At 42.8% G+C, this 16071-nt stretch overlaps 1 protein-coding gene across 1 annotated transcript; it reads right to left on the bottom strand.

The window, feature by feature from the left end:
• Nucleotides 1-5516: 5516 nt before the first annotated feature.
• Nucleotides 5517-13385, bottom strand: LOC148051062 (protein phosphatase 1 regulatory subunit 3E-like). Its single transcript, XM_087738793.1, has one exon. It carries the CDS (start codon nt 13383-13385, stop codon nt 12420-12422), a length of 966 nt encoding a protein of 321 aa, XP_087594919.1. The 3' UTR covers nt 5517-12419.
• Between the last annotated feature and the right edge of the window lie 2686 nt (nt 13386-16071).

The following is a 16071-nucleotide window of genomic DNA, read 5'->3' as shown; positions in this document are numbered from 1 at the left end:
AATAATAAAAACTGGCAAATCTGATCTCTTCCTCAAGCTTTGCCCTCCTCTGTGTATTATTAGCAGTGTTCGTAAGGTTACACACAAGTATGGATAAATGACAACTTTCTTGAGAAACCATCTGAAACAGAAGTCAACCTTTCTTTCATGGTGTACAGTTGGAGAATGGATGTTCTTTTGCTTAAAGAGGATGACCAGGAACCTCTCAATCCCTCGTTCTTTTATGACCTTAAAGTGATTTATTAAATTTCGCAGTTCTTAAAATGGGAACAACAATACTTGGGTGCTTTTCTTGTGTGGTTTATGCCGAGAGCTCTGGTATTCTGCAGTTATTTAGGCCAAAGGATGTCTATTGGAGTGAGTATTCTTATATCTCTCTACAGGCCACTCAACTACCTGAATTATGCTCCGAAAGGAACGTATTCTTCCTTGTTTGATGTATGCTACCCAAGCGGAGCTCCTGGCTTTCAAATAATCCTGTAACTGCACTACCTTCAGCAGCAGCAGGAGGCCTCAGAGGACCACCATGCACAGGCTGGGGCCAGACTCTGCAAGAGCATGAAGGCAAAACTTGCCAACAGGAATCCGTAATGAATGCCTTCCGTCAAAATAAAAGATGCAATGAATGTGTATTAGCTTTGGTCTGTGACACAATTTTAAATGCTTTTGTATAAATCGTAGGGGAAAACATCAAACTTGTTCACCAGTGTGTGCTTCCTACAGAAAATGAATAAAGGAAATGATTTCTTACAAAATAACCACTTCATCTGTGACCTCTTAAGTCTCGATCCTTAGCTTAAGAACTTAACACTCATCGTTACTGGATACTAAACATTATAGACTCAGTAGAGAGACTGGGTTTATGGCAAATTATGATTTCCATACTTCTCCCACAACCGCTCATTGTGTCTGTCTCATAGGGGTTAATTATATTATCACCTTCCTTCTTGCCAACACTTCCTTCTGTTCCACAAGTACCAACCCTTTCTCTCTCAAATTATCTAACTGAATAATATAAACTAAACTTGGAGCTAGTTTTTTTCAATCCATGTCTAGTTTTGAAAATTTTTATCAACATCAGTCCCAAAAAGATTGCATACCTAAAATTCTGTCAGGTTTTTCAACTACCGAAGTGCTGCCTCCCCCTGTGAATTGTGATCTACCATGTATATAAATACAAATCATGTAATTGTCACTTCTGATCAGGGGGAAAAAAATACATAAATATTAACACTTGGTATTTTGATGAACGTGAAGTAAGGGCAATGTCAACTTCACTGTCATTAAATTAGCAGTGAGACAATTACCTAAGCAGCTCTGATTATAAGGTCAGAAGTGCAGCGGGTCTGAGTTTCTAATGCCCCCTTAACTGGTGTCTCCAGACAGCTGACGTCCTGCGGATAAGGATCCTCTCTCCTGCTGCCTCTTCATACCGATAGATCGGGAATTTGCAATCTTCCTGTAGTAATAGCTCCCATCACTGAGTTTCAATACGCCAAACTGACACATAAAGGACATAACATCTATCTTCATGTCAGCCTGGTCATGTGAATAAACAGACCTGTACCAATAAATCAATCCAGAATGACCCTCAGCTCCTCAACCGAGCACGCGAGCCTTTTCTGTCGCGATGTCGGGAGACTTCACACAGCAGGAGGCAAAGGAAATGGCATCACCTACGCTGCACAGTTCGGAGAAGAGAAAGAAAACCTAAGTCGAGTGCATAATTAATTAACAACACGAGTTCACCAGTGGGTGGAAAGCTCCAGGTTATCAAATGGTGACATGCCGATTTAAATAACTGCAAGTTACAAAAAAAATTATTGCAGAATTTCACCACGCGGTGGCACTCAAAACGTTACAGACGGCGAGGGAAGGAAGGTTTTCTAGTTCAGCTCTTAGGCGCTAAAAGGTACCGCAGTGACATCTCAGCTTCGGCGTAATTTAATTTCCTAGGTCAACCTCAAGATCAGAAAAAATATTAAGCACATCTTGCTTCACTGAAAATGTTTAAAAACCACTCCTCACAGCACTACACGTAACAAAGGAATTAATTTAAACCTCATTCATCATCACCTCATCATCTTTCTCCCCGTCTCCTCTTCCCCCTTCTTGCAGCACGCCTAAAATCGGGCGGGGGGGGGGGGGGGGGGGAAGGGAAGGAAGGGGTGTGCATGCACAACCTAAAGCTTCACCAAGTTCCAAACATGACGCCAGCCATTAAGTCAATAAGAGCCTTTCAGTAACAGAGCAGACACTGACCTGGAGCTTTGGGAAAAACGTTCTTCCACCAAAGTCACAGGTGAAACTGCTCTTACACTAATGAAGCTGCATCAGTCTCAGAGAGGCTGCAAAAGGCACCTACACAACGCAGTGCCATTTCCACAAACCACCCGTGTTTTAATGTAGTGAAATGTGACTGGACCGATGGAAAGCTGAACATCCTTTCACAAGCCGTTCCTGGGGGATGCAAGACAATACATGGATGTAAGACAATATTGAAAGACTCTTGAGCAACGTCCACCAGTGTAAATTGCCACCAAGATACGCTGCAGATGGCCCAGACAAACTTTGAGAGCAGCTTAGTTGTGCCCTCAGTGTCATGTTCTCCACCTTCCCCGCCCTACTTGAGACACAGTCTCAGAGGAACCGTCCTTGGCAGGAGAATTTTGGCTGTATTATCTGGATTGGGCAGAGTTTGCCTCACAATACCGATATCCCTCTGAGGAAGCATAATTCAGTCACTTCAGACCTGATCTATTTTAATGCAGTACAAGTGTCCTACATCCTCTGCTATTAGGCTGTTTTCTTTTTCATTTGTTTATAGTGTTTAATTATTTATGTTATTGAATGTATTTTGCTTAGAGAGGTATTTTAATGGAGGTAAAGCACTTGCACCTTTCTCTAACCATAAAAATCAATCCACAAGATAGGAGGATGAGCCTGCACTTCTTAGGGCTCAAGAGTACTTCTGTTTTTCAGCCATTACCCCTCTCTCCTCCTCGCTGTGTGGGTCTGGATCAGGAGAAAGTGACAGAGGATGAAGTATTCTTGGCAACTCCTGTCTGTACTGACAACCCCTCACTTGTGCCACAACTGGTAAGGCAAAGCCGGTGACACAAGGGGTGTAATATCACCCCTGCATGGCTCTTTTCTTTCTGCAGTGTATCATCCTCATCTACAACTGAAACATTTTTGCAGCTTTCTATTAGGCTAAGGGGCATTTCTTACATCAGGCTGGCCTGGTAAACATGTTAGGCAACAAAGAAGAAAATTCAGCCCTTCAAAAATTGGACAGGAATTTTTTTTGTCTATTTCCCATATCTTCCATAGGTTTAAAGAGTAACTGAAGGACAACATGGCCCTTTAATGCATGGCCCTGCTTCTATGTGATCTAAAGTAGTATTTCTAATAGGGAATCTAACACAGCCTTGCAAAGGGCCGCTCTTGAGAGGTAGCACAGACAACCCCTATTTATCCTTTCTACCTGCCCCTCTATACGTGGAGAGTTGCAAGGAGGCAGCCATCCTGAGGTCAAAAAAAGGCTGGGAACCATGGCTCCAGATCATGACAACAGCACGAGCTCTTGGGATGAGGTTGCATGAGAACACGAGCTGATCTCGCAGCTCCCTGCTGCTGGAAGACCAGGCTCTTGCTCCTGCTCCCTCCTCTCTGTACCTGATCCTCCTTGCTCTTGCCGGTGAGAGGCTCCCCATTTGAGATGGCGGTGGCATTCAGTATGGCCCCTGAGCCCATTCAACTCATTATTCAAACCAAAACCTGCTGGTAGATTCCCAGAAGCACCCAGAGAGGGACGCTAAGAAATAGGGATTGTTATTATCATTATTAGTAGTACTACTATATAAATACTTCATACATTTCAACACTTATTATTAATAAGACTCTATCTACTGTAATTCTGATTAATAACAAGATGAATTGCTGTAGTCATGTTTTGTCCCACGTAAGAGTGAAAAAAAGAAAATTAATCCAAGGCTAAAGAATAATGTAAAGCTATTCCTTTTTTTTTTTTTTTTCTCATTTTAGAGCACCATGACTTCATCATAATCTTCACCCAGAACTGTAATTTCATTACTTCAGGATTACTCAAGCATAACAGCAGTTTTAAATTCAAAACATATGCCTTACCAAAAAGAAAAGGGAAATTACACTCTATTATTTAATTATCTCAGTCTAATATTTATATAATGGCACCTTAAGAAAACAGCTCTAGATTCTGTAATTTATGTGAGCTAAGAGTTCATTTTTACTTGAACAAAAAGATTAGATAGACATTAAATCAGAAACCATTCCCTCTGGAAAAAACTGAAACCTGGGGCTACATTTTAATTACTTTGCCCTTCCAAAGAAACACATGAAAATAATAAAAATAATAATGAGACAGCTAAGCAGATGTTTCTGAAAAAGTATAGAAAAATAAGTTGTACTAATTACATGAGAACATGTAACATTTTTTCTCCTTACAACTATATGGCTTTTATCTGTATTATAAAGAAGGCTTAAAAAGTCTTGGTTAAAGAAAGCTGAAAACTGTTCTTTGCCTTGCAAGATAGATGCTGTCTGCAGTGAAAGTTTGTGAAAACTCATGCATTACAACAGTTCAAGAAACAAGTATTTCGAAGTCAGCAATTAACAGAGACAGAATATTCGGAAGAGTCCTTACGATTCATTTAGCTAATACCTGGATAGCCTCAATTTGGCATCACCACTGGAAGAAAAGGCATGTGCTGGTTAAAGAAACAGCTTGACTGCAATTACTGCTGAATATACGGGGCTTAGAAACCTTCCTCCTAGTCGTTCAGCATTGAAAAATGTAAACTGTTTTTTTTTTTTTTTTTTTAAAAATCACAGTTCTTTTCATATATCTCATCTCTTCCCTCTATGAAAGCCACTCTCTCCTCTCCTGAAAGGCTGGTGTTTCTGTACTTTCTAGCACCTAGCACAGGCTTTTGGCAGCTAAATGTTGAATTGCACTTGAGAACATTTCAACTGTTACTAGTGACCGTAACGATGCAAAGCCGGGAAGGAGGAAAGTCACAAACAGCTGAAGTACAGGCATCCCCTTCTGAACTACAGACTGCTAAACTACATCCGAAGTGGTGTTAATGACACAAGACTACAAGGACAGCTACATACGTTTACGCCCACCGATAATCTCATCCTGTCTTCTTGAAAGATGGTTACATTTCAGGAGACCAGATGACCAACGTAACTCAGTATGCTGCAGCTGCCACAGAGAACGCACTTAATGGAGACTGCCTGAAGACAAGTTGGCTGGAAGATCTGGCCCAAATATTAGATATTTGTCTTCAGATGCACGAGTACATCACAACATGTCTTCAGACATGCGCTACGGATGAATCGGAACATAATTGTTTCAGATTCTCAATAAAAAAAGAACTCATGGTTTGTCAGTTCAAAAAAAAAACCAAAGAGGTTTATATTCACCACGTGCTCACAATTTGTATCATTAATTTTTAATGACAGCTAGAAGCTACAGGTTTATAAATATATATTTTTCATAATTGCGACAACCAGTGACTAGATGCGGTTTTGGTGGAAAATTGTCTGAAATACCGTAAGGCTAGGTAAATTACAAGGCATTATTAGAAAACATTGATTTTGACCTTTTGGTGATATTACATTATTTTTTACAAACATTAGAAACAAACATTACTTGGTGAAATATAAACATTGCAGAAGAAACTACAACCAAAAGTAATTTACTAGGTAAGTAAATAGTTAAGAAACAACTTTTTTTTTTTTAAGCAAAGTCGAGGTAAATCAAAGAAACAGTAATAAAAACTTGCATGTTAAAGAACACTGCCTTCAACAGACATCATCTCTATTACAGAGAGAAATAATTTGTGTAACATTATAAGGGAGGAGCTAGGTTTGTTTAAACCGTCCCAAGAGCAGTAATTTTCTGTCACAGCAGTCAATTTTCCTGCATTACAACATGGACTCATGTTCAGATGTAGGCAGGTTTTGCACCCAGGAAGGGCTGATTTTGTATCAACCGTAAAATGCACGACCTCCATGTCAGGGTGCACCTCCACGAAGCCAGCTACAGGATGCACACAAACGTTTGTTATACCACCGTTTAGAAACTGGACTTATGAGTAATCCCAATCAATTTTAGTTTTACTACTTTAATCAGCTTTAAAAACATATGTATCAGCTCTTTCAGTTTAGAAGTATAATACAATTTGGCTTATTTTTAAGATACAGAAATAGAAAAATTTTAAAACTCACAACAGTAACACAACTTTTTGTCCTAGAAGGTGATAAAGAGTGAAGTATAATGCGTGAGGCTTCATTACACAATTTTTTGAAATACTGTCTTGTTACTGTTATTCAAAGGAGCACAATTATGATCTAGTGAAGTCAGATTGGACAAAAAAGAGCCTAAAGACATAACACTATTTAAGACATAGTTTCCTTAATGACACTTTTAACAGAACATTCTATACAGAACACACCAATACATCAACTACACCAATCAAGTTAATCCCTAAAAAAAACCAGGTGCACCATAATATTGCATAGAAAGAAATCCCTGGTATTAATACACTTGCGATGGAGACTAGGACTTTCTCCCTGCCTTACTAAATCAAAGCACATACGTTTTTAAAAAAAGCACATCTGACATTTGCCATTTTTCTTAGCTATATTCTTTGGAATCACTAGTGCATGTGTTATTTCAAGCACATTTTTATTCTGCATGCTACTGTTTAATATTAAAAAACTAAAATTGAAAGGAAAACAGTTTTCCTGCCTTCCCCCCCAAAAAAGATTATTTTAAATTATCTTCCTATGTTGCATAAAAATAAAATCAGACCTTTCTCAATAACAGAAAGCTCAAAGAAAAGCCAGGATAGCTGAATGAAGAAGATATTCATACACGATGGGGAAATCCAGGGTAAGAAGTACTCTCTGCAAAACAATTTAAAAGATGGATTTATAAATTGGAGAAAGCAAAGAGTCCAACCAATAGCCAATGGTTTTATAGCTCAGTATTCACTTTGATCATGGAAGACCCACATTCAAGTCCATACACCGAGTTAAGGACGTACTCTTAGCACTTAGCTATTCCAGGGCAATTCTCTCATATACGCTGAACTTGAGAAAACCTTCCTACTGAAACAGCTATGTTTCCCTGAACAAGTTTCACTTAGAAAAATGTCACCATCTTCCATCTAAAAAAAAAAAATACTGATCAGCTCTACATAAGGCTATTTTTTTTTTTAATTTTACAGCAAAAATGACTATATTTACTTCCTACCTTAAGCTATTTATGTTTGAAAAAACCTTAATTTCAGTGCTCAAAAATATTTTCATTTCAGTAAGTAATCCTTTCATATATTCAGAACATGTACACATGAAGTGCATACAGGAAACGGAATTACTGATGATTTGCCAAAAAGCCATGCAGTCTAATTGGAAGGTAAAAGTAATTTTCTTCAGTGAGCACTTAAATCTTATGATACAAACTGTGCAGAGAGATTAAATCCATCCAAAAGTTTTAACGATATGCATTATGCAGCATCAGATAAATAACAGTAAAAGCTGGAGAGACCATGTCTCCACCAATAGATTTCATAAAAAACTAGAACTTCTGGTTTCAGATAGAATATATTTATATACCTTTAGAATATCTGTGTCAGAGGTCAATATATACAATAAATATATTTTGTTACATTAACTATAGTCACAGTTGGTTGGTTTTTTTTTACCTAACTACATACTTGTAGATGTGTACCAGGAAGACATATTTCTGACTGTAATTTCTTTCACTGTAATATGGGAAAATATGATCAGATTCTTCTGGCTGCTACAGATGCATTTTTAGCTGTGCCAGAAATTCTGTATCAGGAGTTAGAATTGATTACTATATTTTTAGTAAAAGTCTCATTGTAATGACAAAGCCATTATTGGACTTTTGGTGAGAGAGCTAAGGAACACATGAGATTTCTTCCTAGGAAATGTTGAAAGGCACATAAAAATTTCAATATATATTTAATATGTTAAAAAGCAGATTCTGAGTATTTTTGTAGGTACTTTACATTAAAATACAGAATTAGCAGATGTTTGCCTGTTGGCGCTATGGAAAAATGTTTCATGTATCTGTAAAGAGATCATGCTTATGCATGAACAGACATTTGTTCATTCAAGTGATACATTTTCCCCTCACATACGCTGAAACAAAGAGTGTGCACTTATTCTGTTGTTTACCGAGATACCGAGGCACACACGTTCACATCAAAAAGCTACTTGCAAATGGTAAAAGGAGAAAAAAGTTACTTTACCTGAAATAATGTACATGCATTGAAAGTAAGTATGACAGTTTCAGTTACTGATTTTATGCTAATAAACAGTAATATGTTTAGCTAGCTGAAATTCCACTTACAGTCACTTAATTGTTCCGATTCCTGTTAGGATTTCTAATAATTAGGGTAGATTTCAAAAATATTGCCATGAAAGGCATAGAAGCACATGCAAAAAACCTACCAGTTTAAGTGGGAAGCAGCAAACAGACATTTGACTCACTGTATAAAGTATCATTATATTGCACATAAAATAACATGGCACATTTCGTAAAGCTACAATTTTGCACAATAAATGACAGACAGTTTTACATCTGCAGAGACACAAGCTATGAATAATTCACTTAGAAGTGAAGTACATGACCTAAGGATTATTGCCTTGCCTAACCCATTCTAGTATCACTTGGAAAGGAAGCTGGCACGGGTTCTATTCATGCAAATAAAAATACAAAGAGCTGACATTTTTTTCCAGAAAATGCTTGCCTTGAAAATTTTCAAATACTTTACTTTGTCTGTGAAAGTTCATTTTGTGGAACTATACTCTTTAGAAACGTGATTTTAAAAAGTTGGTTTGCTCCTGCTCCCATTAAAATGATTGACGTCCCACCAACTTGAAAATTATCCTCTTCAACACAGCTTCTTCTCCTCAAAGTCGTCATTTATATAAATACCGTATAAGTATTACTTGGGATTTTTATTTCATCTCCATTTACCACAATCCTTTTAGCAAGCCACACATAGATAGCATCAGACTGAAATCTAAAGGATTAGAAACTGTACAGGAAGGCTGCCAGTGGAGAAAATACTCACGGTCATTGCAACTGAACATGTTTTTGGAAATCTGAATAAATCTTGCCTGGAAATAAAGTAATGTGATAGAAATGAAACGTGTAATCAAAGCAGTGCAGCTTTGGCATATACTACTGATAAGTTTCTATTAAAACATCTAACACTTCTTCCACAGGCTTCTTCAATAGCACTCTCTAGTCAAAGCTGACTGGGCGCAACCTTACTTTTCCAGGCTTTAACAAGAAGGTGTTTATAAATGCTTCTAGAAGACTTCATCTCTTACTGGACTCGCATATATATCATTGATAATCTGTGACCAAGTTCAAGCCCATAAAGTCACCCATGAAATTTAGTGTTGAGGATAAGCTTCACTGCTTGAAAGCTCAGGAGCCTGTTTTGTGAAACATCCTTCTGGTATGCTACACCCTCAAAAGGTTTAACGTTCGTATTTGACCAAACGGGGCCATAAATGAAAAGAAAAGAGCAGTAATATCTGAACAGTATTATAAAGCCATATCCCAATTCTGCCTACAAAATTTCAACGAAGAGCAACAGTAATTTCACCTAAGTCAAGATTAAAAAAAAAAAAAGGTAATACAATAACTTGCCGGTGTACTTGATGCGCGTACATCCATTTAGGTATTGCAAATTTAAAGAGTTTAAGCCACAGTTGCTATAAGGCGATTTTTAAATGATTAGAGACCTGCAGATGCTGCATAAATCAAACCACAATGAAAACTGCCATTCACTGGAAAATAATTTTGAAGTTCTAGAATTATAGTTATTCACTGTTAAAAATGGTTTTAGCACCGTTTGTGTTTCTAAAGCCATTAAAACAGCAAACAGGAAATCTTGTTAAACCTTTATAAGCAAAGTTGCAGCATCAGTTAATCTAAAATGCATAGAAATGATTTTTTTTCTCCAAGTGTTTTCATCAATCTACCTAACAGTCGTTGGTTCACTATTTGGGTAAAAAAGGCCAAGCAAGAAGTGTTTTGGAAAGCTATAACACATAAATAACAAGATGTTTGGCTATATTTCCACCAGATTTCAAAGTGCTTTCAAATGGAGACAAGTCCTTTTCCTTCTCCCCAGTATTAAGGCTCTTATAAAAAAATAAGTTTAACTAAAAGACACTTGGGCTTTCTTTATCAAATACACCACTTACTATGCTTCAATTGTGAACATTTTAAGACACTACTTCTGCAATTCTAGCTTTACAAGTGTGTCCTAGCAATATATAGGATTCCTTTATTACAACATTGGGGCCTTAATATGCTAAAATATTAAATACTCGGTACACGTTGACAGCACATTTCTTTTATATTCTGTTTCTATTAAAAACACAGGGATTGGAAAACTGACTGGGAAATTAAAACCAAGTTACCAATACTACAGAAAGTAGTCTTGCTATTATTTCTATTAAATCATAAACAGTGATCTAGAGAAATTAAATTAAATACTCTTTTCCCATCAAGTTTCCAGACCTTGCCCCCCCCCCTCCCCAGAATTTGCAAGTTTGATTATTCTGACTGAACCAGACCCTCAGGAGATGAAAGTGCTCTCAATTGCCAACAAAGTCAAAAGGTTCTACGAGAACATTACTCAAGCTGTTTGGGACACTTAATCCTTTCGAGGAACACAAAAATGCAGTTAAAAATCACATTTCATTCCTAAACAAGCTACAGAAGATCCAAAACGTTAAAGGCCTGATCTTACAGCCCTTCCTAATCGGAAGACCACACTGACATTGGTTTACCACTCTCAGAAGCCATATTTGTAGAGGTCCCTTTCCTGCAAACATAGACACGCCTAAATCCTGGAAAATTAGCACCCAGATTTGGCACCGGCACAACCTGTACTCAGCTGAACTCCTGAAAAAGCAAGTTAAAAAAGGAAAATACTATGTTTACTGCTAGTACAATTTAAAACATACCTTTGAAAGCAGATGCCAGCATGCTCTGTAATTTTTATTGATATATTTTATATGGTAAGATATGACTTTCTGCAATTTGTCTGACTAAATTTAGCCAGCTTTGTAAAATCTGCCACTTACTGAAATTACTACGAAAAAGTTAGAGCATTTTGTTTTTCAGAAAGGAGGGTCCTGCATTCATACCTTAAGGTAAGAAATTCAATTAAAGTCTTAACAGAAATAAAACTGAAAGTGTTGCTTGGGATGCAGACTAAAATTATGGATTCAACTCCTGCCATCTCTAGTTCCTTTGGTGCGATTCCACGTCTTTCCTGCTGACCTGAACACAAGCAGCTTTATGGGACCACTCCTATCGAAACAAACATCGGATCCTGACAAACCTTTACAACAACATACCACGTGAATTTTAAAACAAAACACTTACTTTATAAAGTCTCTCAGTGGGCTGCATTTCAATTACTATGTGACATTGTTTTACTTTTCTAAATATGCTTAAACACATCCAACACAGTTCAAAAATTAAGGAGAATACATCTTTGCTTTAAACCAATCAATCGTTTCTACAGTGTGATGAAACACAGCTACACCTGGGGGCATCCGTACTCTTCTCCTTTGGGGTTCAAAACCGTAGTCTGTCCCTCAACCCTGCCCCGATAGCAGGCCCTTAACCCTGCAGGGCAATCAACGGGAGTGGGTCAGCGAGGCTCTGAACATGGACCCAGCACCTTGCCAGAGCCAGGCTTTGCTTAAGCAGGATCAGGCAACCAGGGTGGCCGGACGGGTGCCCTGTGACACTGCCCTCCGTGTTTCCAGAGCCTCACCCTGTTGAGGCGACAGCAGATGATCCTGACCTCCGGCACCCGGGAGCGTTTGTGTGCGCCTGCGGGTCCTGGTCCTGACTAGCCAATTCTGCAAATGGCAGCCTGGCCGGGCAGCTGCTTTGGTGGTAGCCGGTAGATTGAGGTGGAAACCGCGCATCGGCCGCACACCCGGCCTCCCTGCCGACACCCCTGTGACAGCCTGGAAGGTTTCCCCTCGACATCGCTAGTGAAATAGGAAACAGAAACGATCCATCTGTAAACAGAATTCAGGAAAATGCCTTCCAGCCACCTACACAGAAGCGGCTGGAAAGGAGGCCTGCGCTGGGCCGCAGACCCCCGGGCGGGCAGGGCGGCCGCCGAGGCCGGGGGGGTGCCGGGCCCTCCCGTGAGGGGGCCCCGCCGGGCGCCCGCCACAGCCCTCGGCCCTCAGCGGCGGCAGGACCGGCCCGCCGGCGCCGCGGGGCTCCGCGCTCCCGCCCTCCGCGCTGAGGCGGCGGCTCCCTCCGGAGGCGGCCGCCCCCCGCCTCAGATGAAGTGGATCCAGGCGGTGCTGTCGGGGTCCTGCGGCGGGCCGGGGGCGGGCGGGCCGCGCTGCCGACCCCGCAGCCGGTAGTTCGCGCCCTCGTTGTTGTCCCAGTACTCGGCGCCGGCGACGCGGTAGCGGACGGCGAACTCCAGCGCGGCCTCGGCGGCGGCTGCGGCGGCGCCCAGGGGCAGGAGGAAGGCGAAGCGGTCGGTGAGGCCGTCCGCCGGGCCGCCCGGCTGGTAGGCGGCGGGCACCTCGGCGCAGCTGGCCCAGCCGTTGAGGGTGTAGCGCACCGACACGGCCTTCTCGTAGGCCAGGTTGAGGACGCGGACGGCGCCGCGCAGCCCCGCCGGCTCGGCCCGCACCCACTCCAGCCTCACCTTGTGCTGCCGCACCCGCTCCGCGAAGCCGGGGCTGGCGCCGGGCTGCGGCGGGAAGAGCGGCTCCAGCGGCGGCGGCGGCGGCCCGAAGAGCACCGGCTCCAGGTCGCCCAGCGCCGGCGGCTTCCTGGTCTTGAAGAGGTCGGCGGTGCGCAGCGGCGGCGGCGCGGCGGGCAGCGGCACCTGCGGCAGGTCGGCCTCGCAGAAGTGGCGCACGGAGGTGAGCTCCAGGCCGAGGGAGTCGGCGAACCGCACCGTCTTGCGGCGAGACGGGCTCTGCTGCAGCGCCGGCCGCAGGCTGCGGTCGCCGGGCGTGGGCAGCGACTTGGCGCGGCGGCGCTGCGTGGGGCTGGGCGGCACGGCGGGCAGCGAGGGCTCCCGGCCGCGGGGCGGCGGCGGCGGCTTCTCGCCCGCCGCTTCCCGCACCACGGGCGTGGGCGCGGCGTCGCCGTCGGGGCTGCAGCCCCCCCTGCACTGCTCGGCCAGGCTGCCATAGAGGCAAGCGCTGCAGCTGAAGTTGCGCGGCAGGTAGAGCCGGGGCGGCGGGGTGGGCACCGAGGTGTGCAGCGAGCCCGCCTTATCCATGGGGCGGCCGGCGGGAGCGGCGGCTGTGCCGCTGCCTAGCGCACGGCCCGGGACCGCCCGCCCAGCTCTCTCCCTCCCTCCCGGCGCTCCTCCTCTCGGCGGATGGCGAGGCTGTCTAGCGCCCGGTCCGCGGGCTCTGCCCCTCGCCGGGGCCCGGCGGGATCACCTCGGCGCGGTCCCCGTCGCGGCCGGCCCTGGGGGATGCCGGCGGGCGCATGTGTCCGCGGGCGGCGGGGCCGCGGCGCTCCGGCTGCCGCCGCTGCTGCTGCTGCTGCCGCCGCGCCGGGTCAGGCAGCGACATACGCCGCGGGCCATCCTTCCTCCCCCATGGCTCCGCGCTGTCGCCCTCGCCACCTTCTCTACTTACACGCCCGGCTCCCCCTTCCCCAATACCGCGGCTACGCCGTCCCTCTCCTCCTCCTCCTCCTCGCTGTGTTCTGGGTCTTTCCTCGCGGATCTCATCCAAAAAGAGGAGGCGGGAGGGATTCCCCGGTGGAAGCATTAAAATTCATCGCGGCGCTCTCCCTCGTCCGATCCGTTACAGAAATAGCTGCTAAAAAGAAGAGGCAAAGCCGGGCTCTGGAAGATTAAAGGGGCCGGTAAGAAACAGCTGGCTTGCAAGTTGGATCTCGCAGTGTACATTTAAAGGAAGAAATCCAGCTAATCTGCTGTAATGCGTTTACAGTACATCTGCTGAATAAAATACACCTGCCGCAGCCCCGCTACGGATTTCCATCTGTAGTAAAAGCAGCTCCAGGCTAAACACGGAGGGCTGATTATGAAACATAAACCGCGTTTGTTCTTTTCAGAAGAGCCTTTAATAATTGCCGAGCAATATTCAAATGAATTACAGTTTAATGAAAAGCAGACTCTGGTGCAGGCAGTTCAAGGAACTAAGACACTATTTTAGCAAGCCGCTTCATTCCAGACTTTCCGTAATCTGGTACTCATTTTTAATTAGTAAATTGCATTAAAAACAATGATCCTGCCAGAGATGGAGGCTGACCTGTGTTGACATGTGATTCTGATTTAGCTTCTGAGCAGGAGCTTTTCACACCTTCATCATTTTATCTGCAGCACTTGGTGTTCCTTTGAAAGTCTCGGCAGTGGAAATGCGGCTGATGAGATTAAGAACGGGACAAGTAAACCCGATAAGGACCAAGAGTTACAAAAAAAAGCCACCAGAACATGGGGGAAAAGCTCCCCACTGTTTCATATGAGAACTATCAGCTTCAATTCCTTTATTAATAAGTATGAAAATAATTCCTAGGTCATTGCCACTGGGTTCCAAATCTTTTTGAGGACAGATGGTTCATAAGTAGGGAATGAAAAAATACGCCCAGCAGTGTTAAATTTGACACCATTATGCTTCCCAGTGATGCGTCCTGTCAGTGTCCTGCGTTCACAGGATGATCATAGGTTTTGAAAAATCAAACAGTAATAACATAGAGGATTACATCTGAATTCATGAGCCCAGCATCTTAAAATTGTCTCGCTTGTCCTTTAACGCACACTACAGGAAAGATTGATTAGCGCTCTTTCCCATGCCTCCCTCCCAAAAACAAATATTTCAGGAAAATAACATGAACTCATGTTTGGTTTTCATCTTCTCATACTAATTTGGGGGAGGAAACATACAGACGCAAAGAATTGTTCAAACAGGCTTTAAGACTACATCCTTTTAAATTATTTTTTTAGTCATTTCTAACTGTTGTAATTAAAATTTTTCTAAGGATTTAACGCTCATTTTTGCTGACATTAATTTCACTTCAGAAGCAGCAAACAGTAAGAACTTTATTTTTTACATTACTCTGCAAAGTCTTTGCCATTTTTAAACTATTGTGAAACTATCAGAACTAAGAAACTAAATTGGTTTAAATGTGATTACACATTCAGTGAATTTTGGGTACGTCTTTGTGCTATAGGCAGGGAACACAACTGTTTGCAGTAATTTAGCTTCTGCTGTACTTCACACAATAGGAGTGCCTTAGCAGAGTTCGACTTCCCCTCTTCTGGTAATTTTAGTTGCCTAACTTCTTATCATAAACTTGTGTAATACTCTTGCTTTTTGGCTTTTTCAGGCCTTCTCTTTCCTCCCCACAACTTTGGTAATATTTCACGGAACAAAAAAAACCTAACTCCTTTCTTCACTGGTGATTGTGGGTGACGTAGTTCATGTAACAGAGTTGAAAATACAGATTCCCCGAAGTTAGTAAACCAAAGACTGGCATAAAAAATGGGAAAATCCTGTGATAAGAAAGCAAAAAAACGCCAACGTGGTAAGCTTTGGGCTAGTCAGGTCAAGGCGAGATGAGATGCAGAGGGACACCCATATAAACTGATTGATGTGATGAGAACACAGCTGGGAAATTTCAGTTGAGTTCAGCTCTCGTCATCGTCAGGTAAAACCTGATGGTTCGTTAGCCTTGCAGGAGAATGAGAATACTGTGTGGGCATGTGGATAGTGAAGAGGAGAGTAGAAAGAGCCTTGATATAAATGCGTGCCCACTGTAAATAATTTCACAGGCGATCCTGTGGAGGAGAGTGGAAGAAAACCATTTACAGGCTTTTAAAAAACCAGAATTAAATGGTGCTTAAATCATCAAAACATCGACTCACCTGGAGGTGCTACCATTTTCCCCTGCAATTTCCCCCAGACACCTCAAGTTCTGGTAGATGCGGGAAC

This window comes from Nipponia nippon, unplaced genomic scaffold (assembly GCF_047370975.1).
Source record: "Nipponia nippon isolate SJK-2023a ecotype South Korea unplaced genomic scaffold, ASM4737097v1 scaffold_7, whole genome shotgun sequence".
Taxonomy (NCBI): Eukaryota; Metazoa; Chordata; class Aves; order Pelecaniformes; family Threskiornithidae; genus Nipponia; species Nipponia nippon.
The sequence above is the reverse complement of the archived record's forward strand: the minus strand, read 5'-3'. Positions and strand labels throughout refer to the sequence as shown.